The sequence below is a fragment of the Homarus americanus genome, unplaced genomic scaffold (assembly GCF_018991925.1).
Source record: "Homarus americanus isolate GMGI-L3 unplaced genomic scaffold, GMGI_Hamer_2.0 scaffold52806, whole genome shotgun sequence".
In the NCBI taxonomy this organism is placed as follows: Eukaryota; Metazoa; Arthropoda; class Malacostraca; order Decapoda; family Nephropidae; genus Homarus; species Homarus americanus.
In genome coordinates this window covers 11,324,389-11,352,236 of record NW_024720773.1, presented here as the reverse complement: position 1 = coordinate 11,352,236, position 27,848 = coordinate 11,324,389, and the positions used below count along the sequence as shown (strand labels likewise).

General features: G+C 35.7%; 1 protein-coding gene across 9 annotated transcripts in view; it reads left to right on the top strand.

Annotated features, from left to right (window-relative positions):
• The window catches only part of LOC121861091 (NAD kinase-like), a 127,376-nt gene extending 102,577 nt beyond the window's left edge, over positions 1 to 24,799 (top strand). For 7 of the 9 annotated variants that reach the window (XM_042358649.1, XM_042358650.1, XM_042358647.1 and 4 more), the window contains 8 exons: positions 6,619 to 6,748; positions 7,581 to 7,775; positions 7,945 to 8,047; positions 9,519 to 9,716; positions 9,979 to 10,136; positions 11,085 to 11,167; positions 16,641 to 16,875; positions 19,424 to 24,799. In XM_042358649.1, coding sequence (XP_042214583.1) covers positions 6,619 to 6,748; positions 7,581 to 7,775; positions 7,945 to 8,047; positions 9,519 to 9,716; positions 9,979 to 10,136; positions 11,085 to 11,167; positions 16,641 to 16,875 — 1,102 coding nt within the window. In that variant the 3' untranslated portion in view covers positions 19,424 to 24,799. Of the gene's footprint in view, positions 1 to 6,618; positions 6,749 to 7,580; positions 7,776 to 7,944; positions 8,048 to 9,518; positions 9,717 to 9,978; positions 10,137 to 11,084; positions 11,168 to 12,837; positions 12,921 to 16,640; positions 17,049 to 19,423 lie in introns of those variants that run through there. The other 2 variants (XM_042358645.1, XM_042358644.1) reach the window with 2 other exon arrangements.
• Positions 24,800 to 27,848: the final 3,049 nt, after the last annotated feature.

The following is a 27,848-nucleotide window of genomic DNA, read 5'->3' as shown; positions in this document are numbered from 1 at the left end:
TTAATTAGCTATGACCTTCTTCACCTTTATTTATGGGTCATTGAATTTGTTGACTTTAAATTGTTTATTGTTGTTACTTTGTATCATCATTACGTTTATGTGTATCAGTAATGGTTCTCCTTGTTTGGTAGTGTGTGTGTGTGTGTGTGTGTGTGTGTGTGTGTGTGTGTAATCTTGAGTCACAGTCTTATCTACCTGAATAAATAATGTTAAAAGGGTGAGTACAGTAGCAAGAAATCAAACCTTTTATGCACAGGTGTTTTGAAGTACGTTCTGTGCAGTTAGGAGAAATACTGGTGACTTTCAACACACACACACACACACACACACACACACACACACACACAGAGCCTTGACCTTAACACACAGGTGACATTAACCTTACCTGCAGCATGTGACCTAAATTAAACACCTTAGTAACCTTTACATTTGTATGCCTTTAGCGAACAGGTGACCTAAACACAAACATGACCGAAACACGCGTGTGACCTAAACACATATGTGACCTAAACACACACGTGACCTTAAGTGAGTTTGATATTTTGGAGGGCCATAACAGAGGGAGGTTGTGTGGAGGTACCTCAGACGTCGTTCACCTGTGTAGTACTTCCTGGTGATGATAGGTGGCTTTGTTTATTGGTGACGTCACTCGTACTCTGTCTCTGAGATGGCGCTTCTCTTTGTGTGTGTGTGTGTGTGTGTACCGGGTGGATGAGGAACGTGACACATCCATTTAGTGAAGGATTTTGGATGGATAGATGTAAGTTTATGAGGTCCTTAGAATGGATATGTGGGTGGAGTGTAAACAGGTAGGTGGGAGGATGGGTGTAGTGGGGAGAGTATTTCAGCAGGTGTGTGGAGGAGAGTCAGCTGAGCGGTATGTCCTGCCTGGTGGGTGGGAGGAGGAGGAGGAGGTGGTGGTGGTTTCATTATTATTTGTGTACAGTCACACCAAGGTTATATAGCTGTGGGATATCCACACTTAACCTAACCTAACCTAACCTAACATTACCTGGGATGAATCGTGTGTTTCCCCAGTGGTGAGTGTGTACAAGATTTTATTAAGGAAACAAAAGGAAATTGTTTGGTTGAAAATGTCCATGTTATAGCGTTACTGGTGTTATCAAGTCTGTTATTTGGTGTTACGTCGTGTTTGTGTGTGTGTGTGTGTGTGTGTAGTTGACTCTTTACAACACTTGTTTAATGAAAATGGTTTGGTTGTTAGAGATGACAGTTTGATGAGTAAACGATCGTATAACAGAGATGGTCTGGGACACATAATTATCAGTTTTTATTTAATAGCAGTCTTATATTTATCATGGTGGTGTTACTGAGAGATAGTACAGGTAGGATGGTGGTGGTGGAGAGAGATGTTGGCGTAATGAGGGTGAGTGGTGGTGGAGAGAGGTGTTGGCGTAATGAGGGTGAGTGGTGGTGGAGAGAGGTGTTGGCGTAATGAGGGTGAGTGGTGGTGCTTTACTTGTCTCTCCACCAGCTCAGTGTTGGAGGAGACTGTTACACTCCCCCAAGGACGAGTATACAGTCACTCTACAGGAGATTAAATCGCTAAAAGTCGACGGAATTCAGAAGTTCATGTTGTATCTATAGACGATGAAGTTATGTGACTTGTTGGGGTGTAGGCTTAGGCTGGTGGTGGGGAATCTTCACTAGAGGTCGGCCGGACAGTAGGGTCATCATCTACCCTCCTAATTACTATATTACCGGATACATAAACCCCTGACGGCCCAAGTGTCACGTGTGCTGTATGGTATCTGGTGGACTCTGGGAACAGACCTGGCTTATGTAATTTAACGCCCAGGTCTTTGGTTGTCTTAAGTCAGGTAGCATTACGTGTTGGAGGTTGTTGAGGAGTCCGGTGGTTGTGTGCTGCCCTTCACATCCGTCATATCTTGGTGAAGCTGTGTGGAGAGGTGGCGGGGACGCTCTAGGAAAGTTGCGAGTCTTCATAACAGAGCCTCCGCCGCCTCCCCCAGCAGTCGCGTGTTGTCCCTGGTGCAAGTCGCACCTGCACGCCGCCCGCCAGCTCGTTGGCCGCTCCCACCAAGAAACGTTATCACCTGACGTAACTATTATAACTCCTTCGTGACCCAGCTACCTTCCCTCTCACCCAACCCCTGGACTTACACAGTACCCACCTGTCACCCGCCTGCTGAACACCTGGACGAGGAGTGCGGATCAGAAGGTGAAGATTGTACCGGAGAGGAGTGACTGCTGCTGTGGTTCACATCGTGATGAAGTTCCCACGAGACCTCGCCATATGGTGAGTCATGTGGCCCTGGGCCCCAACCTCCTGCTGGGGAAGCGGGGAGGGCAAGGGCGCCTGCCTGCCCCCTAACACATTCATCTTGACCAGCACGAAGGTTTGGTCAAGCCTCTGGCCCATAAACACTTAGGAGTTGGTTGTATGTTCATACTTACACAAACTTGCTTCCTTCACACTTACATAACAACGCACTCCATCATGCATGCTTATTATTTTACGTTGACAAACATGCATAAACAATAGGCACAAATATGGTGACGCTCATGTATAACGAAACAGGCATCAATCCTGTCATGTGTGTACACGTGAGTTGTATATTATATCTAACACGTGTTTCTTTCATACATAATAATACTTGACACTCGTTGTCTTGAAAGAAAATGTTGGTTTAAATACCTAAGGGGTGACAGAGCCAGCCGTGTGAAGGTTGTACGAGGTGATGAGGCGCCACACGGTATCAACACTCACGACACACCACTGCCTCATCCCTCACCCTCACACTCTGCACCGGGGTACAGTAGAGGACACCACACAGTTATTAGTTCACCTGCAGCAGGACGTTCAATACGATTCTTCCGGTGGGTAACCTGATACTGCCAGGAAACTGACTCACCTGCCGTGGATCTGTTTTTATATAGAACAAAGTTTCGGCGTTTATTCGGTCAGTAGTTCATGCAGCTGAAGGAAATACACCTGACACGAACTTAATGTTATGTGCGGGAATAGTGTGTCATTGTTATCGTGCACAGTTAACAGGCTCTGAAGCAGCGCCAATCTGGTCTTGGGATGTTGGTGTGAGAAATATGGACAGCGTGTGATCGTGGTATTAAGGACAGTGTGTGTGTGGTGGTCGTGGTAGTAAGGACAATATGTGGTGGTGATTCACACACAATTTATTTTTGGTATTTCAGCTGAGTGCATGAATCATTATTGTGTGTACTGTACGTGTGTTATGTTGTGAGCATTGAACGAGGTCTTAATGATGTTTGTAGATGTAACTGTTGAGTTTTATAGTTTGGGAGTGAATTAGTATTGTGTAAATCATATAGTATTGTGTTAATTTACGATGTTTGTGTGTGTGTGATAGAGAAAATAAAGTTTTAACGCTTAATTAAATATAAAGTAGCCGAAAGTGAGAGAGGGGAGGCGGGGGGAGGTCCAGGCAAAGATAAGCTGATAAGGAATCTTGAACTGTCATCCTTATGTTAAGTATTTAAATAGGATTGCTATAAATCTCTCTCTCTCTCTCTCTCTCTCTCTCTCTCTCTCTCTCTCTCTCTCTCTCTCTCTCTCTCTCTCTCCTTTGTTACAGCGATAAGAGTGAACAACCTCCAACAACTAGTTCTCCCGTTGATTATTATTACCGAGATACGTATAAAGAGTGTGTTGTGTCGCGCTACTGCCAGGGGGTGTGGTGGAAGGGGGTCAGAATCACAACATGAACATCCTCGGACTCGTGACTGTCAGCAACATTACTCAAGGTAATATACCGTAGTATCTTCCTGCTGTCCACCCACCTGATCATAGCAACAACATTATCTCAACAAAAACTGTAACGTCGTAGATAGTATATAGACAAGAAGGTATGGTAGTCAGTCTCCTGTAAACATCAGTGTGGAAAGTGGTCCCTCAGCCGAAATGTTGACTCCTGGTATTCCCCCCACGGGTCATCTCCCACACACAGGGAAAACTTGTTCCTTTCCACCAATTATTAATGAGAAATGAAAGGCGTTGGTTAGATTGTTTTAAACCGTTACCCTGTGTTTTCCTCACGTTTGTTGGGTGGTGGTGGACGTGCGGCGCCCCTTGATGACTGACCGTATCACATCTCATATTACAACCTGATTATCTGGGTTTAATTACTATACTAGGTGTTGTAGTTTTACTTTTATATGTAGTATTTACTTAAGGGGGGGACGTGTTCAGTGTGATGTTGATTTTGTTTTTATTTTAATGTGGAATGAAGGTTTGTTTTTATTTAATATTTTTAGAGATGGTTGGTTTTAGTCTTTGTTTCTGCACCTTCCCTCCTTACCGATGATGTCACCCTTGGCTACTGTAGCTCGACTAACTGGCAGATGTTGGACTTAGTGGTGCATGGTTATGGTGATATAAAGTTGTCATTTAAGGTGCACCAATATGGCAATAACTCCGGGCAATAAACAATGGCAGATGAATTGATTATTTACTTATTTACTTTTCTTTAACTTATTTGCGTGATAGTGTTCAGACACACACACACACACACACACAGTGAACCTTAATCACTAACCCAAGTACATCTTATAAGGGAACTTTTAAAGAGCTTCTTTTTTTTTTACGGGAAAAATATAAATGTGTGTATGTGTGTGGGGGGGGGGGTCACATACTAGGAATATAGAGCAGCACTGAGTTGAGAGGGTCTAGACAAAAGGTGGCCGGGCGGTGTAAGTACACGTGGGACTTGCCCAACAGGGAATTTTCCCGGTTTCCTGCCTCAGGCACCGGAGGAGTCGCAGGAAATGTGAACTTTTGGCTACAATTCCCTAGCCTGTCTCTTACTGGTAATGCTTGTCATAAATACTTAAGAAGAATTTTTTTTTTAAACGAAACACATAATTGGAGATTAACTTGAAATTTCATGGATTAATGGTTACTAAATACTGATGACCTGCTTAACTCTTTAGAAACTTAATGAACTGAACTGAAGATGAATAAAACATATATAACCACTGATACTTATGATGGAGTGACTGAGTAAAGCAAAGATGGATTACTGTATCGGGAACTATTTACCGAATGGCCACCCTAAGTCATGCCGAGGGGAGGAGGCCAGACGCATGTGTAATATCCCTCCTCCATTGGTATGTAATTCACACATTAACAATATTACCTGGAAAAGACATCCATTTACCTGTTAGTGCCCATATAGGAAAATAATAGATAACTTGTGATATGGAGTCGTATTTCTTAACGCTTTAAATCATCTAGTTACAACATAGGGATCTTTTACACTTGCTTACTGTATTGTTATTAAAATTATTATTACATTGTACATTATGTGGGAACTTAAAAAAATCACCTTAATTAAGAAATTTCCCTTTGTATTAAAACCCGATGATTATATTAGATTTATAAATATACTGTTTTACACAAATATAGTGTTGAGTATCGTAAAACAGGTTTAGTATTAGAACATATAGAAAATTATTGTGGTTATCTTGAGGGCGAGAGAGGTGGAACGTTTGGCGATGGGGGTGCCGGTGCTTTGACCATGAAAACTTAAAACTCGAATGCTAGTAGTTATTTAGGTGTCGCTAAATGTGGTCTGATATGATATTAGTACATTTTATTGTTAATTTTACTTGGTATATAATATAAACGTGAGTTTTAGTGTACAGGTAGACTCGCATTGTGATGTTGGACAGTTACCAGGGAGAGGTGTGTTAAGTCCTCTTCATGTCTCACACTGACAATATATTTATATTATCTACACGTTAACAGGCATGGGGCAATTAACATTAAAATTTAACTAGTTAAATTAATTTTCATTTTTACGATTAAGTTAACTAGTTAACTTAAAAGTTATTTAAGTGCCCCCTGCCTATGAGTACGAATGTGTGCTGTACAGGAAAGCTAACGGTGTGGCTGCTTACTCACTGGGCACAAGGGTTTGTGTATTTTACATTACATACTTGTTATTTTTTAAGGAATTATTTTCAAGTTAACTAAGTGACTTAATCGTTAACTGTAGAAGTTAACAATTAATTTAATTAATTGCCCCGTGCCTACAGTTAACTAGCACTATTAATTTTAGATCCTACTTATGCCTCTATCCTTCATTTTCACTTTTCTCACAACATCTCTGTTTTGTTATTTAAAATAAAGTACAGCACTGTAGTATGATTAGTTCATAGGTGAAGCGGTAGACGACAGTTTCGTCCATGTTGAGTAACCATTATACCAAGGTCCTTAAATAAAGGTTTGAGGAATTTGAGTGTATAGAAATGGGTGTGCACGTCACTTAACTGGGTGAATGTGGAACACGACCAGGGATGTGGCAGCTGCCAGGCAGTTTTATGATACAATTTACTATCCAACAAGATGCCGGATTTTTATTAAATTTTTAAATGTGGAAAAATAACAGCTTGGTGCTGATTTTTTTCAGGGTAATCAGTTAGACTTGTTTTATTTCTAATTTCAAAAATTTGTATGAAAAAATAAACATTATTTGCACAAAATGATGGGTTGGTATTGCAAGTTTCTTCATGCATCGAGTGAGAAGGTAATGACTGGTGATATGGATGTACCCAGTAGGATAATTTAATGTGACCACAATGTTTTTATATTTGCAGGACGATTCAGGACCCGGCGAGCCAACGATTGACCTGGTACAAACCACCACTCTCCGTACTGGTCATCAAGAAGGTCAGAGATGCCCAGGTCATCCAACCCTTCATCCAGCTGGTCAAGTGGCTCACTATCGTAAGTTGCCACGGTCTCATCTGCCACAGGAATGTTGACATCATCATCTCTATCACTTGACATCTTGACAATGTCTTGTGTCACTTAACCATACTCATCTAGCATATGTCACTTCTTATCACTAATACTATCTTTATGTGACATTAGCAACACTGATACCATCATTATGAGACATTTGGCAAGTGTGCACACGCACACACACACACACACACACAAGTATACTGTACTGTAATGGTTGCCCCTCGTGTACAAGGATGGCCGGCCTTGGGCCACCTAGGCGTGAATTTGTTTAAGGTGTAGAACTTGTCACCAACACAACAACCACACCCTGAGTTAACAAGCTGCATGACCCAGTGTCATGGAATAGTCCAAGAAGACCGGACAACTCGCCAACTGCAGTGGCTAACCATTATCCCGAAACACGATCCCTGGGTAGACAGGGGCAAATGGCATAACGAAACTTGTTCATAATTTCATCTTGCCAGGGATCGAACCCAGGTACACTCGCTTTCGAGGCGAGCATGCTGACCATTACACACACACACACATATGTACTTCAATATTTAAACTACAGAACTTTGAATTACTGGTGAGGAAATAACTTTCCACTTTTCATTTGTTTACTTTCTGGATTATCTAAAACTAGTGAGTCTACTTCATCATTTAGTTATTATACAAAGAACAGTCCACCATAGTTAACTGAGGCACATCAAATACAGTATATTAAATATACTTAAAAACTTAAAATTAGAAGTGGTATGAATAAATAGCACTACAGTATACAGTACAATGCTATATGGTACAATACTGTACTCTCAAATACTGTTTCCAGGAAAAGAGAATGTTGGTGTTTGTGGAAGCATCTGTTATGGAAGATAGCCTGGTCACAAATCATTCTGGGTTCCCAATGCTTAAAGACAAGCTCATGAGCTTCAGGGAAGGACAGGATGATCTCACAGACAAGATTGACTTCATCATCTGCCTTGGGGGCGATGGAACACTACTGTACGCTTCCTCACTCTTCCAGGTAAATTTTCTTCCTCGAGGATTACTGTACTGTCAAGGTGAATGTCACATTGAAGGAAACATCACAAGTAATATTTTACTTAGTTATTGTATTTATCATGAGATATTGTATATTTTATCAAGTTTCATATAATCATTGTTTTTTCTACAACAAAAATGTGTCTCAACAGCAAAGTGTACCACCAGTCATGGCCTTCCATCTCGGTTCACTTGGTTTTCTCACACCTTTCAAGTTCGACAATTTTCAGGACCAAGTTACACATGTTCTTGAAGGTTAGTAGAAATTATTAAAAAAAAGCAAAGATATTTGATATAGCACAATAATGGCTTCAGAGATCACCTGTCTTGGAAATGATAATATCCTTTATCAGATGAGAGATACATTTAAGCCTACTATGCATATTACATTGAGAATTGAAATCACAGACCAACTGTCATATGAAATGTTAAATAATTACTGTAGCTGCTAAGAAAATATCAATGGATTATTTCAGAAAGGTTCATGATGTACCTCTTTATTGCTTCCTTTGGGTCTCTTAGTTTGTGCTTTCCTCTTGCCTTGGCCTTTTTAGCAATTTTCCCAGCTTTGGGACCAGTAGCTGGCAATATCTTTCTTGACAGATGTAATAAATTTGGTTTGAGGATGCCTTTCATGCTTAAGTTATGAATTTCTTCGGGACTAGAATTAGTGCTCAGAGAAATGCTCATGCACTTGATCTTTCTGATTGTCTTTTCTGTGGATCTGTGTGTCACTGCTAATACATTTCCTTTAATTCTTCGTTCTGAACACATACCCTGTAGATAAGTTTGTGCTATTTTTCCGTACCGAGGATGTTGTTGTTTATGTCGTCTGAGACCTTGAGCTTATTCAGGCAGAGGGAAGTTCTGGTGTTCTGCTCAGCAAGAGGAGCATGTGGAAAGAGTACTGTACTGCCTCTTCCTGGAATAGTTTTATTGTTAAAGAACACCTTTTCTAGAGAGGTTAGAGTGGGAGTCATGTTAGGCTCCCCTTGGTAAGTATACAGTAAAAGTGTAACAGCTGAGTGGGTACACTATTCACTTCCTTTCCTAAGGATCTCTGGTTTACACCCAGGGCATCCACAGTTCACCTAGCTGTAACTGGGTACCTAATTTTATACTTCAGGAAGTAAAGGTGATAAAGTGCAGTGCTGGCCACACTGCATTGTCCCAATGGGCCAACCGGGGTACTAGACTCGCTTTTATTTTCTAGTGCAGGGAACAATTGGAAAATAATGTTATGTTTATGACTTTCTAGATCTTGCTGTAGTGAAGCAGGAAATGTTTTGTCTACTTTTGGATATATTCTTAATTTGCTCAATCATTTTCTCTGTTTATTCAGAAATTTGAGGAATATTTCCCTTTTTGTTTTCTGTTGGATTACAAATTTAAAATTTAGCTTCGGTTTTATTAAAAAAAAATTCTACTTCGTATGGTAATGGTTTCACTGAGAGATATGTCTAAATAGTGGAATAGTTTTAGCCATTAATGTTGATAGTTTTCCTTGGTTTCTAACCTGTAGACTGAGTGTATAATACACAAGTCAGTTACAGGCTCAGTCTTAAATGGGATTTAGTATTCAAAGTGGTCATTGATAACTCAAAGTTTGGTATTTTAACATTCCCTTAGCCTAACAATAATTCATAAATATATTGCTTTTGGTTAAAATGCATGTTAATTTCAAATATTGCACTGTACATTAATAGTAACCATATTTTACACCAAGGCCATGCTGCACTGACCCTTCGATCACGTATACGATGCATTATCATGCGTAAGGATCAGGAGACAGGCAAGACTGGTCACCCCCCAACAAACTTATTAGTGCTCAATGAAGTAGTTATTGATCGTGGCCCATCACCTTACCTATCCAATATAGACCTCTACCTAGATGGCAAACGTATTACTTCAGTACAAGGAGATGGTAAGGTTATAATTTGGCTGTTTCAGTGTATCCAAAATTAGATTGTTTTGTTAGATATTAAAATATCACATATTTTATATAATGAAGATTTGTCTTATACAGGACAGTATGTTGAGTATGGTATAATATTATTCTTATAAATGAGAAAGGTTATGCTCTGCAGCACTCCAATCTTCTGCATTTACTTTTATTATATTGTTTTTGATTCAGATGACTTAATTTGTAATATAAGATTTATTATGATGTTTTCATTTGCTTGTAGGTCTCATAGTGTCAACTCCTACTGGAAGCACAGCCTACGCTGTAGCTGCCGGAGCCTCGATGATCCATCCCTCTGTTCCTGCTATCATGCTGACACCTATATGTCCACATTCTTTATCATTCAGACCAATCGTAGTACCTGCAGGTGTTGAACTTAAGGTACAGTATTTTATATTTACACTTGTAAATGTTTGTTTATGTTTTTTGCAAAGTTTTTAGCAGTTTTCAAATTTTCATAGTCATTTTTTGTGCTTATCACACATCTTAAAACTTTTATAATTTTTTTTCAAATGGAAGATATTGCTGTTAAATATTTAATAAATATTTACTTCAGTGTGTAGGAAATGGCCAGGTGTCTTTAAAACCACTATTCATAGATAGGAATGAGAAGTAACTCTTGACCTTTGACAACTAGTACTTTTCATCATAATATTTATATCCTAGATATTTGTATAAACATGGTAAATAACACCATTTGCCAGTATCTTTGGCATTTATAAAGGATACAAGTCATCCTGTTGATCTTTAGTATACTTCTCAGTCATCAGGGACTGACCAGCAAGAGATCCCTTGTTGACCTTACCCTTCAGTCATTTGTGATTGCTAAGGTTTAATTGTACAAAATGGATAATGCTATTCAAGCATTCAGGTGAGACCCTTGAAAATGCTCACTTTGTTTTCCCACAAGAGGGTATTGTATACAGTATATTGTTTGGGTATTATTGTTCGATGATTTTGAATGTAAACTTATCCTTTTGACAGATCAATTTTTGGTTTGATCCATGTCAATAGACACATTTCTTGTCTGTGTCCTTTGAATAGTATTATTTTAGCTTTTGAATAAGAGAACAGCAAGGACAATTAGAATAGCTTTTATCATTATTACAGTACTCATGCCAACAAGAAGGTCTCATCCACTGTATTCCTATAGGTGTCTCTACCTCTCACTATGTATGTAAGCACCATGATTCAAGAGAAGAATGAGTTACAGTATTTATTATTTTTTTTATACATACAGTTAATTGATTGGTAAAAATTATTTGACATTCCAGAAAATATGATTTGATTACATGTTTAAGATTTAACAACTTATATTTCATGGCTTAGATTGCAGTATCTAGAGACAGCAGAAATACAGCGTGGGTATCCTTTGATGGAAGGAAAAGACAAGAGCTTTTTCACGGGGATAGGTAAGAGATTGACTGTGTAATGCAAGGCAGCAATATATGCTTCTAAAGCCTTCTGTTTGCTGTCTGTCTTTTTGCCTTTACAACAGGTAGCTGATATCCAACTGAAGACAAACTGACAATGACAACCAAGACTAAAGTATTATTTAAAGGCATTGGATTGTGGGGTGCACTTTTATAGTCTCATTAATATTCTTCTATGTGATTAAGTAATATTGAAGGATTTACCCTTTTTTTCCAAAATTATTTTGCATGATTACAGTAGAAGCAATCTGACATTAACTGGTAATTACTGGAGTATTTTTTAGAATACTTTGTACTAAGTTTCTTATGTAACATAAACACTAACAATATTTTACAGTCACCTGCACTTGAACCCAGTACAGTGGCTGGTGCATTTTGTAAGATGTGGCAACTCTGTGGAATGCTTATCTAGTATCTGTAGTCTGGTTACTGGTGTGAGATTCCTTAGTGCCATTCTGGGAGTTTTAATATGATGTAAACAAACTCAGAGGTGCCACATTTCACAAAATGCATCAGCTACTATCCCAGGCATAAATGCAGGCAACTATACCTGATTTTACTCTCCTAGCAAACAGGAAGTTATGGCAGGTACTAGTCCAGTATAACTTTGGAAAACACCTTTTTAGAAATGAGCAGACCAGGTAGATAGTGGAAGAATCGGAAGGATAAGCTGCTTAGTCTACAGGTGTTATATCTATCACAAGATTATTTGCAGAGACCTAGTTATAAAATAGAATTTAAAGATCGGTCTTTAATTATCCAGAGTATCGGTTTATTGTTGGTCTTTGTGCCTAAAGTACACTTTCCTGCTAGTATTCAGAAGGATTGCTTGTGCAACAACTCCAACAATTACCAATAAATCAGTGAGCAGTTTCACATGGTATTGTTCTCTAATACTGTATTCCTCCTCCACTAATTCTGACCTATTGCCTTACATATACCCTTAGCATTCCACTTACTAGTACTGTCTGTCAATCATTTTGTCTGCATCAATTTTCTGCTGTATCCTCACATCAGCCTAATACGGTATTGTATATTTTGCAGTTGTTCACTGCCCTTTTAAATATACATCTCTTAATCTACACTAAATAGACTGAGTTTTATATATCTCACTTCAGCACTGTATATTAGGGTACTTTTATATGACATGAAACTCCAGTATCTACTTACAACACATGATCCCAGTTATTATGTTGAACTACTGTGTTAATATACTTAGACAGGATTGAATTTTGCTTTATCCTAACTCAGCCAAGTGAATTTTAGCACCCACTCCAAAGCCTTTGGATATATGACTCGTTGCCCCTGCATGTGCAGTTCTGTTATGGAAGAGACTGAACAGATGTATTTGGCATCAGTGTAACTGTGACCACAAAAATGAAAATCAGAAAAAGAAACTACAGTACAGTAATGTTTATTGTTGTTGAAAGCAAATGCAACTTCTATTTGCAACACTGAATTTAACAGTTAAGTGTGCATTTACAGAAATAGCAAGCTTTCTGAATTTGTTTCTCATCTAATCAGAAGTATTGGCTGTCAAGTGTCCCTTCATTTATCATCAGGTAAGTAATGGGTTTGAAAATTCTGCTTCAGAAAACATGGATTTCTTTATTAAGTTTGAATGCCACTGTCATTCAATATGTTTACAGATCAAGTTGAACTGCGAAGCTCGGAACACCTGTTGGGTATCGTTTGATGGACGCCACCAGCAGGAGCTGTTGGTTGGAGATAGGTGTGTCTGTTGGGTCCTATAAGTTGTTCTTTGTCTTTGACATGACAATAGAATGTCTGTCACAATTTTTTTTAAAGAGGTTATAAGCGACCATAATAAAAAAATGAGATCCTTTGGGTCATCACGATTGCTCTTTAACTTACTACTACTTCATGAAGTACAGAACTGAAAATTGGTTGGTTTGTGAATCACCTAATTATATTCTCTCTTATTTCTGCAAAGTGCACTTAAATTATAAGTGTTTAATATTTCAGATATGTAATGGTCATTAATTAATACAGTTTAGCTGGATCTTTTCTTTTCTTATTTGATAAAAGATTATGAATGTTCATAAGTTTTAGAAGTACAGTACAGTATTGCTAAACTTTATAATTTCTGAGGCAAACTTTGCAGAAATTAAATATGAAGTCATTCTTGTCTTACTTAGTGTCAATGTAGTTTTGGGAAAGGAACAACAAAGGGTTTTGGTGTCCCCCTTTTTACATTTTCTTGGCTCAGTACAGTATTCTAATAGCTGCATCATTTCTTCTCAAGTACTGTATGTGTATTTCCAAGTAAGAATATATATATATATATATATATATATATATATATATATATATATATATATATATATATATATATATATATATATATATATATATATATATATATATATATATATATATATATATATATATATATATATATATATATATATATATATATATATATATATATATATATATATATATATATATATATATATATATATATATATATATATATATACTGTATATATATATTTATTTATTTATTTATTTTGGCTATAGGAATTTCAGTTTTCCTTGAAATCTCGGAAGTGAGGGAAGGCTTTTTATATCTAGAAAATTGACACTTGTTTTCAATAGAACTCGAAATTATACTTACAGGTGGCTTGCAGGTGCATTACAGGTTGGATGTGGTTTTTCTACCAATCTTTCATTCTGGTGATTCTATTTAGTTTTAAAGAACCATAGTATTCCTGCTGAAGGTAACGGGTTTGTATATTCAGTCATTTGGTAAGAAAGTGGATTTATCTATAGCCTTACTTTCCTCCAGATGTAAAAGATGCAGTCAGTATTTTGAAAATGGTAAAGAATGTTGATATATCCATCATTGTCTCTTCTTTTTAAATACTGTATATAATTTTTATAGTTTTATATTCAAAATTTTCGAATATTGATTATTCTTATATAAATAATTTTCTTAAAAAATTGGACAAGATGTGAAGACGAGTGACTTGTGGGATACCTTCACTAGAACTCCTCTGCCAGTGCCTTCTATGGTTAGGGGGTTTGATATCTTTTTGTAAGTTTGTAATACTGTATTCTACAGATCAATGTAATATTGTAATATAACAGCTCCTCACCCAGTGAAACAGGAATGAAGCAGTATCCCAAATTCCTAGCCCAGTGGTAGGTTCAATTTAGAGAGACATCAGGTTCACCAGGGCAAAACCGTAAGATAGGATCACTTCTCATCCGGAACCATTTACAGTTCTTGCTGAACTTGAAGCCCACCAAGAGAGGAGATATGGAACCACACCACCTGTTTCCTCTCCTTGGTTATGAAGTGGGTTTTAATATTACTGTACTGTCCTCACAAGTATAGCCCACAGGCCAAAAGCAAGTGACCTGCAATATTCCAAACCAGAAAAGGATAGTGCTGGAAGAGGTCAATTGTCAGGTGAATTCACTAATGGCATCCCATCTAGGAGAATATGTCTTAAGAAACAACAGTGGACTGGGTCAGTTGTACACTAATATGCTGTACAGGTAATCAGTTATACTGTGCAATGCTGAACATTGAATCTCTATCACCGCACAGTTCAGTTTTGAGTTCCTCAAAATTCTTTTATTGTTTTGGATATTTTACTCAGGAATGATATAAAAAGATCTCAGCCCTGAAATTTATGTGCTCAAACTGTGTGAGGGAAGAGCTCATGATGAGGTGTCAAAAAATTTGAGGATCATTAAAATGATGAAAGTGGGTAAAACAATTACTGTACTGTAGATAGTCTGGTCCTTCTCCAACAAGTCATGAAAAGAGTACATTTCATACGGGAAGAAATAAACACAGTACAGTAATAGAACACCCCAAAATAAATACATTTTCATTTTTTGTCCTCTGGTTAACATAGGGAATGCAGTGCATATGTTTGAGATTGGTATCTTTGTTTTTTATGAATTTAAGAGTTACAAATGTGTTAGTGGAAATACTGTTTTGATCAGGTTTCATGAGCAGTGAGGTGCTGTTATGCAGCACTATCAGTGTAGCCTGCTGTTATTAAATGTCATGCCCCTTAACTGTGCCAGGCACTGAGAGAAAGGGGAGGTTCCAGTTGCAGTATTTGAAAGAACAATTGTTGATAACCTGTAAGCTGTAAAATATTCTTAATGTTGGATGTGAGTGAACAGTCTTGGGTAAAGTAAGGCTAACTAAATTGTCCATCATGATATTTATCTTGTGCATGCTGGTGAACTGTTGGGACTTGTTTAAAATTTGCATATTATGACACCTAAAGAAGCATTTTTTTATCTCATATCTCTGCTGTCTACTGTTATTGAAAGTAGATTGCATATTGTAGATTAGTTAATAGTTATCCAGCAGCCTTGAGAAATAGTAATCACACTTGGTCAAATACTGCCTCCCTTTCAGATTTAAGCAACATTGTGCCTTTATATACTTTGCATACTTCATCTTAAGCTAGTGTTTTCATTTTTTTTAATTTTATTGTCTCATAGATATGCAAACTTTAATTAAGCCATTCAGAGGTGTATGTTTGTAGAATTTATATTTCCTTAACTTTTTCTGACAAAAACTGCATAACGACTGACGTCTAGGTATATTTATATGTGAACTGTGACAACACAAGTGGAGGGAAGGCGCACAATCTTTTCTGACGTAGAAGGGAATAGTTTAGTGAGAGTTTCAATTCTGTTGCTTTATTAAAATGTCACATATTGTGATAAGTTAATAACTAACATTAGATTTGAAGCTCTGGTGCTGTAGAATGTAGTTAATTAAAAATTCAACCACCTCTCCTTTTTTTCAGCTTGGCCTTGTGATCATATTATCTATTTGCTATGTAAATAAGTTATATGGGCTACATACAATTCAGAAATAAGATAAATATGTTAAAGCATATAAGCATGACATTTCAATTTCAAAGTAGCACACAAAATCTTTGAAAGAAACATAGTGATTGCAAGATTTCCCCTCGTAAGTAATCCAAATTGCTTTGTTTTAAATGTCAGTCTTGCTCTGATTAATTTCAATAATTTATTCTCTTTTACTTTATCTAAATAGATGTCAACACTGTAGAGTACCTTGTATAAATTTTTTAATCATTGTCATTATTATTTTTTTGAATGTGGTTATAGTGTTAAGTCATTGAGTGCTTACATGCTTTTTCAATTTTAATTCCCATTATATTTTTTTTTATCATATACTAAGGTGTGTTAAATAAACTGTTGCCTTTGTTATGATTGAAATATGGTATTACTCAAAATAGATAAATTTTATAAAACTAAACTATATTTGAATTGTTTATGGAAAGTCATGTAAATGATTATGGGTCACAAAAAGACACCAACTAAAGTTTTAAGAGTTGTCAGATACAAAAGTTTAAATGATTGTTTAGTGAGTGATTCTGTTAATGACAAGTATTGACAGTGAACCCCCCAATCTCTCCAACAGCCTTCGTGTTACTACCTCCATATATCCTGTTCCTTCAATCTGTGCTGAAGATCAGATTGCGGACTGGTTTGCTTCTCTTGATGAGTGCCTACGATGGAATGATCGCAAACGCCAGAAGCACTTTGATGATCCAGAAGACTTAAGCCCAACTGACCACACCTCTGACCTTACTCATTCTTCAAGTTCAGACACTCTTGACTCACTTAGTGAGAGAAATGAGGGCTGTGATAATTAGGTAAGCAATGTTAGATGGTTAAATTTAAAAGGCCCCTAATGCAAATATTACCATTTACTGTACAGTATAAGATTTGTTGCCTGAACAATGTAAAATCAGGTTGTGCTCGTATGTTTTAAATCTCCTTTATATACATGTTTTTTTTTAAATATAGATTATGTTTACTATGTAAACGTTGGTTTTCATTTTCCAAAAAAATATTGTTTGACGTCAAAAATAAGCCTGACTCAATACCTTGCGTCTCAGCACTTGAAGTCATATCATGGATTTTGTTCAAATTTCTTACAAAAGTACTAATTTACATGGTGATTAAGGATCTGGGTTCACAATTTAAAAATTAGAGTAATTAGTGTTAATTAATGACCTTTAAAATAATTAAAGATACCTGTATTTAGAATACAGTAAAGCCTCGACTAACGACGGTAATGTGTCCTCCAATATTGCAGTGTAAGGTGAATCATCTTATCGTGAATCATTAATTACCATTAAAATAAGCCAATAATAATGAGATGCGTTCCCAAGTGTGACCTTTTTATATCTTTTGTGTGGCACCTTATACAATATAAATAAATAATAATATGGTCACACAAGAGGAGATGGGACGGCATTGTTTTCGTTAGTGTTTACACCCGGGAGTCCGGGACGATGATTCTACATGAGAAAATAAGACCCTGGTTATAGCTGTAGTAAAATTAATGTAAAAAAATTAATATATATGTTTTAAGTAATATTATTTAATGTTAATAAATGGAACAATAGAAATTGCTAACCACTAATGGTAAAGAAATAATGCGAGACGATTGGGAAAGCCAACTTATGTAAGTGCATACATGAAAAAACATATCGTCATTTCTTTACATAAGAATATGAAAGCAACACTTATTTACTGTTCATATACAGTATGTTTTAAATGATACTTATGAATGTAAAACAAAAATTCTACTCACCAATAGTGGTAAAGTCTAAAACATACAGACAGCTAATGATGTTGTGTGAGTTTTTACTCAGATGACGAAGTCATCAGGTTCAACTCAGGCTGAAGCTGTAGCTTTCCATAAAGTTGTTGCTGAAACTGTTACTGAACCTGAAGTTGTTGTTGAAGCTGCTTATGATGCTGAATTTGATGGTGTAGCTGAAGTTGATGGTTTAGGTCTTCGAATAATAAAACTGTCTAAAGAACCTTGCACAGCTGCTTTCTTTTCTCATTATACATTTTTATGTAGAGGTTCTGTTAATGGAACCACTTCAGAAAATATGTTCATTGTTTGCTCCATATATATCTACAGACCTCTCACCTTTTTCATATCGGTTTAACACATCTAGTTTCTCGGATAAGCTTACACACTTTCTATTAGCTTTTGAAACAGCACTACCATCACATGCTCTCTTGCTCATATTGAATAGGGATGCAAAAATGCCGTAAGAAACCTGAGAAAGTTTTTCCCCTTTTCCTGTTCAGATGCGTGAAAACAAAGGGCCCGCCAGCTGCGATTGTTTATATAGTGATGCTGGCGTCACCACTAACAAGCCCAGCAGTCTCCTTGTGCTTGTTTTTTTTTCGTTTTTTTTATACTACATATCGGGATTTAGTTATTATTTACATGAATTTTTTTTTCTTATTTTGTCGTAAATACGAAGAAAATAATAGCATAAATTGAATTGGGTCCTAAATTAACCAGGGTCTTAAATATGAATCGTCGTTAGTAGAACCGTCGTTAATGGAGGCTTTACTGTATTTAAAAGGTAAATTACACTGTGCCCGTAAGGTTTAAATCACCTTCATTGACATTTTCTTAAAAATGTAGATTGTCTTTACATTAGATTTCTCACTTTATTAGAATATTTTCATTTCTGGTGATACAGGTTGACAACCCTTTATCCGAAATTCCGAAAACCGAAAAGCTCTGAAAACCGAAAGGTGTTTTTTTGTGGGGCAATTTTTTTTTTTTTTTAAACGGGGATTCGCCCACCTGGGCATAGATCACTGACCCACATCAGGGCCTGGGGGGCGAAAATGTAATAGTAATAGTAATAATAATTATAATAATAATAATTATTCATAGTAAATAAAAATTTTAATAAAAATACACCAAAATAAAATACAGTAATATGATAACATTAATAATGTTAATAATAATAATAATAATAGTAATAATAATAATAATAATAATAATAATAATAAAGAAATACAAGAATGAAAAAAAGATCAAAAGTGAGAAACACGACCTAGACCTATGAATTATTATTATTATTATAATTTTTATTATATTCCCCAGGCCCTGATGTGGGTCAGTGATCTATGCCCGGGTGGGCTAATACAAAAAAATAAAATAAAAATTCTGAAAACCGAAAAATTCCGAAATCCGAAATTCCTCTGGCCCCAAGGATTTCGGATAAGGGATTGTCAACCTGTACAGTATTTTCTCCATTCCGTACTAGGTATTACAGTAAATTAAATTCTTATTTTATTCTTTTATAGAAAATTTTCTCATCAATACTATGTAAAAAAAATAAAAAAAATTTATAATGTGAATATTTTACTCAACAGGTTCATCATAATCCAGTTAGCATATACAGTACATTGATTGGAAAATGTGATTTTAATCAGTGGAAAACATGTTACCTGTGAGACAAAGGTACAGTAATTCTCATCATTTACTACAGTGTGTTCATTCCTTTGAAGTACTGTACTAGTAAATTAACATGTTACTGTCACAATAGTTCAAGTGTTAGTTTGTAACAGTGCATGTGACCAGGACATAGACCTTCTCATAAACAAGATATCCCAACTACAGGTTTAATTTGTAAACAAATTTTTTCATGTTATTTTACTTATGATAAATTTTATGGGTAAGCAGGTAGGTGGTGATAATATATTGCAGTATCCAGCAAACGTGTAATTGGAATACTTACCATACATTTATAAATAATGAAGAATCTCACCCATTGAGTTCAATTACATTTTAATATTCCTTGCTTTACAAATCATACCTCTGGAAGTTTGGATTAAGTGAACTACCGGTAACTATTGCTAGGCCACTCATTTATAAATCATTATTTTTTCATACTGTATTTGTGTCCGTAGCAGTAGGGTATAACCTAATATTACCTTGACAAAAAATATTGCAAATGAATGGTTGTAACAAACAGTTTCTCTCCTTTTTGTTAATGTTAAAAATGATAATGTTGACATTCTAGATTCAGTTATGGAATAGCAGATGTAAGAATTTGGGTCAGTTATTTCAGATATACAGTAGACCATCCCTGGAAGAGTGTACAGTACAGTATTTGGCAAGAGTTTTTACGACAAATTCAAGACCTGTTGTAGAAGTGTGGTCCATTTGGCCAAATGATATTGCCAAAATATAATTAGTTATGATAGTCAATTAGTTGGAATTAACAGCAGTCGCTGCCTGCTTTTAGCACAAGAAATTTGTAAACTAAAAACTACTCTTTTTGACATGCATTTAATGATCAGTACGGTAGAGTACTACTCTGAATAGATTTTTTTTTTTTTAAGATAGCCAATTCCAGGTGATCAACCCTCATTGTAGGATGATGTGTACGTTAAATGAAAATGATATTGAATCCTGTATGTATGCTTAAAATTAGTATTTTATCCATTACTACTACTATTTGTATACAGTGCAAATACAGAACTACTATGTTTATTATTTATTTTCACAACATACAATATTGATTTTCCCATGTCATAAGTGTTCCACTGCATATGAACATTAGTAGTAATGATTTTTTAATATTGATTTACAGTATCTGGAATATAAAACTGTTTTTAAGAAAAATTTACACGTGAAAAGTAATGATCAATTTGTACCGAATAACTTCACAAACTCTATGATTATTTATGATATAAAAAAGAAGCTGTGATGTGTGTGTGTGTCATTCCTGATTTGATTGGATTGTTGTTAGTAATGCATCAAAAGTGTAAAACTCATATTTATGTTCATTTATATTTCCAATCCAGGTATTCCCTAAATCTCAGAAATTTCATTGTGCTTTTGTTCAGCTGCACTGAAAACAGATTTGGGAATAATACAGAAATTTAATATATCCAGTGTTATAAACTGGAAATATTAGGATGAACCCAATGACAATAAAATGTGAACACATTATAGCAGAATACTGTACACCCACAGTTGTGGAAGTATGGAAATGATATTAGAATTAATTATAACTAAATTACAATGAGTAAATAACATTGAACTTTGAAATTCTTTCGATATCTGAGGTCCTTGTCCATTTGACATAAATAGAGTTTATTGTAAGTAGATCCACTTTCTGCTCTTCATGGCAGAGAAGCACTCTTACAAGTTTATGGTTATACACTACAGCACTGTACTAGTATATTGTAATTTTTACAAGAGAATTCATCATACCAGTTTTAGCTGTCACTGAAGTGAATCATTTACATCTTGCACTAAGAAAAATCAACATGTAGAAAGGATGAAGACTGTTTTATCAAGTGTACACAAGTTAGGAAATGAAAGGAAAGCAGCAGAAATACAGTAGATAAACACTGGTCAGGGATTCAAGAAAGACTGAGCAATTCTTAGCCTTAGAAAGGACAACATGGAGTTCTAGAAAATCTGGCAAAACTAAACGTTGCAGTATGAGGCTCTTTCACATCTCCCTTTGTAGATCACTCATAGGCTACAGGTTAACCAGTGTACTACTTCAGGAAATATTTAAGACTTCATTTAAAAGTCTTGAACACTTCAGTGTCCTAAATCTTTAGGAAAGAAAATATAGGTCACCTTTTTCAATGAAGGAAGACAAGATATTAAGGATAATATATATTTTTTAACTATGCACCTGGCTTTATTGTGGGGGCAGGGGGGGGGGGGAGCTCAAGGAGTATCACTATCTCTTAACTTCAATTGTTCAAACACAAATCCTGTATGATCTTAAATGAATGATAAAGATTGGTGCTGGTAGGAGAACAGAATTAGAAATAAGTGCTGCATGCTCTTTGCTCTGCAATATACAGATAACCCTATTTTTTAACACCGTGAAATGCAATAAATTACAGTAATAATAACATGAAAAAGTAAAGTATGTATATACAGTACTGGTAATTCAATTGCTCCTTTATGAACCTTTTAGGCGTATAATATAAAATAATAATTTATAAAGGTTGCATTTACTCTTGATTTTAAAGTTGTTGAAACTGATATTTTCATAAGTCAGACAGTCCTTAATGTTTGGCTCTACCCCGGTATGTAAAATTAGATCTGGTCCTCAGTTATTTAACAAATTCCTACTGATACCTATGTACAGTAAATCTATTTATTTTTCAGTGACTTTATAGCATATTAGAAAACAATAAGGAATATATAGATACAGTACATGTATAGATGCTCTTTTGAATCATCTGTAAATACTGTTTGAAGTTATCAAAGTGAAACATTAAAAAAAAAAATGCTGCAAACACAGTTACTCCAGTTTATTATAAAATCCTAACCAAAGGATTTAGGACAGAATCCTCATATGCCACATTGCTTGAGTTCTGAATGGAAATGTATAGGGCGAAATGTTGTACTGTTGCATACTATTACAACATGCCCATCTAAGGTAGCGTGATACTTATCATGTGCAGGCAAGGTGGGTAAAGTAAAAATAAGAATTAGAGTTACTGTATTTCACTCCAAACAGCAATAGTTTAATTGACAATTACAGAGATTATATAGATTAATTAAATGAGCTGGTTTACTTATATATATATATATATATATATATATATATATATATATATATATATATATATATATATATATATATATATATATATATATATATATATATATATTGTCACCAGTAATTAACAAGACTTACAACCTAATCAAGAAACCTACAGATAACAATAAAAATGAAACATGTATGTTTGGGGGATATTTTCACTTATGAAAGCATACAATCATAACTTCCTGTATGTTACTGTTGTTTTATGAAGATTTATGTTATCCACATTTCCATTGTGGATCTACATGATATATTACCAGAAAAATAGTGACATTGATGTAAAGAATACTAATGGAAGTTTAGTGTGGAGTAAATTTTATACCAATAGAGGATCTCATATTGTCATTTTTTCCCCTGATAATGATAATTAGTCGTGTATAAAAACTAGTCTTTAATAAATATTTTCTCAAGAATATATTAAAGTTGGTGACTTTCATGGCTACGTTTTTGGATTTGTCAATAAGAATTCTAAATTGTTGCTCTTAACTGTCGAGTGTAAATTGTAAAGTTCCTAAACAAAGTATGTACCCGGTATATATTTGTTTTATATGTCATACAGTTCAACTAAAATAGAAACACCAGATTCCATATAGGGACCACAAACAAAACTATAGTACTTATTCTGAAACTACCTATTTTAGATAAAATTATCACACTGCTGCTGACATGTTTATGTATTGATTACATGTTGTAAAACTTAGTTAATTATAACCAGAGGAATAATGAGACTGTTAGTAATAATCTACCTTCCATTAGTACACACCATTCTACTGACTTCCAAAATTGGTGATATTTAGGTAGGGTCTTCATCTTAGTTTAAGACCTCTCCGTAGGAGCCAGAGGTAGTCCTATTTTTATACTAAACCTTCAGTTTTTTAAGAAAGTATGAAGTTTTCAGATACAGTAGTTTTACACTACAGTATACTGTACATTATTCATTTACTGAAAAGGCTTGTTGTAGATCTTGTGTAAGAATAAAATAAGATTGAATTTAATTTGTTGAAAGATTAATTGTTTTATTTAACTTGGAAAATTTGTGTTTCCGTACAGCTAAGTTATACTGTATTTAAAAATCACCACTAGGGAAATCATAAATTATTTTTTTCTTAATAAAATGCATCGTAATATAGTTATGTCCTTACATTGCCATACTCTACATATGCTATCATTAAATGGTCTCATATAAATCAAGAACAGTGTTCAACTCATATATGAATAAATTTAGTTAGGCAAACTGCTGCCTTCAGACACAAGAATTTAAAACCCTCTCCACTCTTAGGTGCTAGGAGGTGTTCAATGATTATTACATTTCTCAACATAATTTAAGAAACATCACAGGTATATTATTTTGATTCACAATACAGTACTTAATACTGTGTAATGGATAAGTGACACCTCATTTGTACAGTGTTGCATATAGTTTTAGGAAAGGTTTTTGCATTCATTTTCTATGTACCGTACCTTTTTTCTAGTAATTCATGCCAGGGGTTGTACAAAGAACCAACTTATCAAGTTGTTCAGTATATTCCTGCAAAAACTTTTTTTTATACGTCTTTGTCTAAATGTTATCCAATGCACAAAGTGTGCGGGAATTTATTTAACTTTTGTTTATTTTCATAATTTTATGAAGTAAAAAATAAATTTATAATACTGAGTATGTCTTAATTATATGATGTATTTCACAATATTTTTATTTATTCCTTATTTGATCCATTGAATTAGTGTTTTGTCTGGTTGTTGTATATATTTCCACATACAGTATATGTCAAACTGTTAATTTTGTCAAAATTCTAAATAAAGAATGTTAAAAGCAAACTTCATTTACATAGTGGTCTATATCTCTCTCTTGCCTTTCTACACACACATTATTGGTTATAACCTCTTCAATAACATAAACTGTCTTTCATTGTGCTAGAAACTGTATATTCGATATGCAATCAAAACTTGGTATAAAAGTGTAACTTAAACATTCCAATGCATTTTGATCAGTAAGCAATATTTCAGTGTTATATTAGTTCCTTTTTGATAACGAATTATGAAAGAGTTTATCTTGTTTTTAGAACTTTGTACATATGAATTTAAGGTAGACTGAGTCTATGTAGAGTGTAGTACAGAATGTTGTTGGGTCAGAGGTCCTTTTATTATTTATTAAAAGAAAAACTATTATGTGATTTTTAATTTCCTCTTTAGCTTTTGATTTTTCCTCATACGGTACTCCCATCCCAGCCCCGGGTGAAACACATACAGGACAGTTATAAAAGGACTTTAAGAAGCAAAAAAAAGAGTTAAACTTGCTTTTTCCTGGAAAGTAATTGAGGGAGACAATGTATATGTTTGTAGTGATGCAAAGACTGGTGTTTATACCAACAGAGGATTCTCCAATCCTTAACCTCCAGGCACTGGGCTATGGTAGGCATATGTGGGAATGTTCAAGAAAATTTTAAAAACAAAAAACAATTTAATCTTACATGATATAAATAGTAAAGAAATACATGAACTTACCACAGGTTGTCATAACCTGGGCTAAGAAGAGAAAAAATGCACAAAGTGGCGTGTATGACACAGTCGGATGAGGTACGAGGTACACAACACTGATTTGTAGCCAATTTGAGGTACAGGACACTTGTTTTATAATGTTATTACTATTTACAATTATTATTATTATTGCCTCCTGTAATTTACCATGAATCATGGGGGTTGGGGAGTAGAAACACGTGGTGAGACGCATGAAGTTGACAGGCAATCCCTGCATCACAAAAACTGAGAGGCTACTGAGAAGGGAGGCTCACATGCATGAGCAAGTGAAAGATAAATGTCTTCTTGGCAACATAATTTAGCCAGGCCCACGTGTCGATTCATACAGAAATGCGAAATTACAACATGTCATATGATGGGAGCCAAAGCCCCGTAAGCATACTTACCATGCATTTGACGATCTGTTATTTTTATGAAAAGGGATAAACATCATTGAAAAAGTGTTGCATGTCAGAAGCAGTGAATTAAACCATCCATGTTGTTGAAATCCTTGTTAAGCACTGACAATGCACCATGACTACACAGTCTTCAGTTTCATGCATTATTTGTTTCCACAGTGCTCAGTAGCTCTTCAATTATGCTGGCATATCCCAAAGATACACTACTGTGAGCTCATACAGATTTCCTCAAAATACATGATGTAAATTTGCTTTACAAAGAAAAATAAAAATAAAAATCTGACAAATACAAAACTGTTTTCAAAATATCTAAGGAATTTATTAAAGTTTTTCATTGTGAATTAAATATTACTACTGTATGAATACTTTATGCAAATTAAATATGAATAAAATAACATATTTTGAAATGTTAAGTTTTTTATTGTTGTAGTACTCCCTTAACATGTGTACAGTGCCTGGAATTACCTGCTAGAGAAATTTACTTAGGGTACAATACCACGTGTTATTGTATCGAACACAGTAAATATTTTTGAGAATGTGAAACAGGCATGGAGGGATCAGAAACAGAAACATTATTACAGAGGCTACAGCATACCTGTTCAATTTATGACAACTCGCCTTACTAAATGTAATTTCTAAATTAGTCCAAACCTGGTAGTATCAAAATGGAATACATCCTTCTCACATGTGTCCAGGCCAAGGGCGTTAATTTGTTTAAGGTGTAGAAGCTGTCGCCAACACAACAACCACACCCTGAGTTAACGAGCTATATGACCCAGTGTCAAGGAATAGTCCGAGAAGACCGGACAACTCGCCAACTGCACTTTCTAATCATTCCCATGGAACACAATCCACAAATCGATTAACATCCAGGCTCCCAATTACTGCTGGGTAGACAGGGACAAATTGCACAAAGAAACTTGTCCATAGTTTCACTCTGCCCGGGGATCGAAACCGGGTCCACTCGCTTGCAAAGTGATACAAGCGTTACCGTAGTACCATCAACACACCCATTTGCTATGAAACATTTGAATAAACGACCACGAATTAGCAAATCAGACGCAAGTACAGTACAGCATATCTTTTGAAAGTTGACAAAATGCAGGGGCGGATCCAGAATATCAAAAGGGTCCAAGAAAATGTGGATGGGAAAACATGGAAAGCACAGTGAGCCCACCCAGCTAAGAGATGGGCACTGTATCCCCCCCCCCCTCAGATTTTTTTTTTAAATCTGTCCATTATCATGGGCATTTTGAGGCCATTTTGAAGCCATGTGCACTTGATATTCTGAGGTAAAAAGTAATTAATTTTACCATAAAAAAACGCCCGAGCACAATACTGCATTAAAGAAAAAGTATTGAAATTTTCTGATGAAAAGGGGGACCCCAGGACCTCCCAGATCCGCCCCTGAAATGTGGAGTTCGGATAATAGTACACGTGCTCTCTTCAGCTAGTTGAAAATATGGAAAAGTATTGTAGTGGATCCCTCCCCTACAAACGCTTTTGTCGCTGAGTAGCCCGACCCCGCAAATTCCCCAGTGTATGCCTCGTGGTCTAGGTCAACCAGCGCCGTCTTACATGACGGAGGTCAACTATTAAGCCACGCCTACCTCCGCTATATAAGACCTGACCTCGTGGTGACCTACCTCTCTTTCTACCTACACCAACCAGCCAGCAACACCTCTTCCTCCACTCCTGCCTGGTGGCCCTCGCTCCCGCCGGCGACTATGCCGCCCTTCAAGCTGCCTGTCCTCCTCTGAGCACCCTCACCAACCAGCTCTCTCTACATCACGCTTGTAACCACGCTGCCTTCCCAGCACCAAGCTGCCTTGTACATCCAATACAATATGTGTACAGAGAGCACATTGTGAGTTTCCTTTCTCCATCCCACCCTGAGTGTGAACCAACATCCCGTACCCCACAGTATCGATGATAAGAATTTACACAATAACTATTTGCAAAATGAGTGTCATTCAATAAACCCACTTGTATTTGACAAAATTTATCTAGTAAATGAATTTTAAAAGTCGGTGTAATGTGGGCAGCCTTTCATTAGTTTGAAAAGAAAATAAATTCAATCTCTGTTGAAACAATGAATTTAAACCTTATGACATAGTATTTAGAGAATAACACTAAATTTGATTGGTGGTTCAGACTGACATATATTAAGACTTAGCTGTACATATCCTCTGCATTATTTTACCAGAGTTGGAATATTACCTTTTCCGTAAATTACGTTGTTCTTTTTCCTCAAAGAATGTTATACAGAAGTCGGTACAA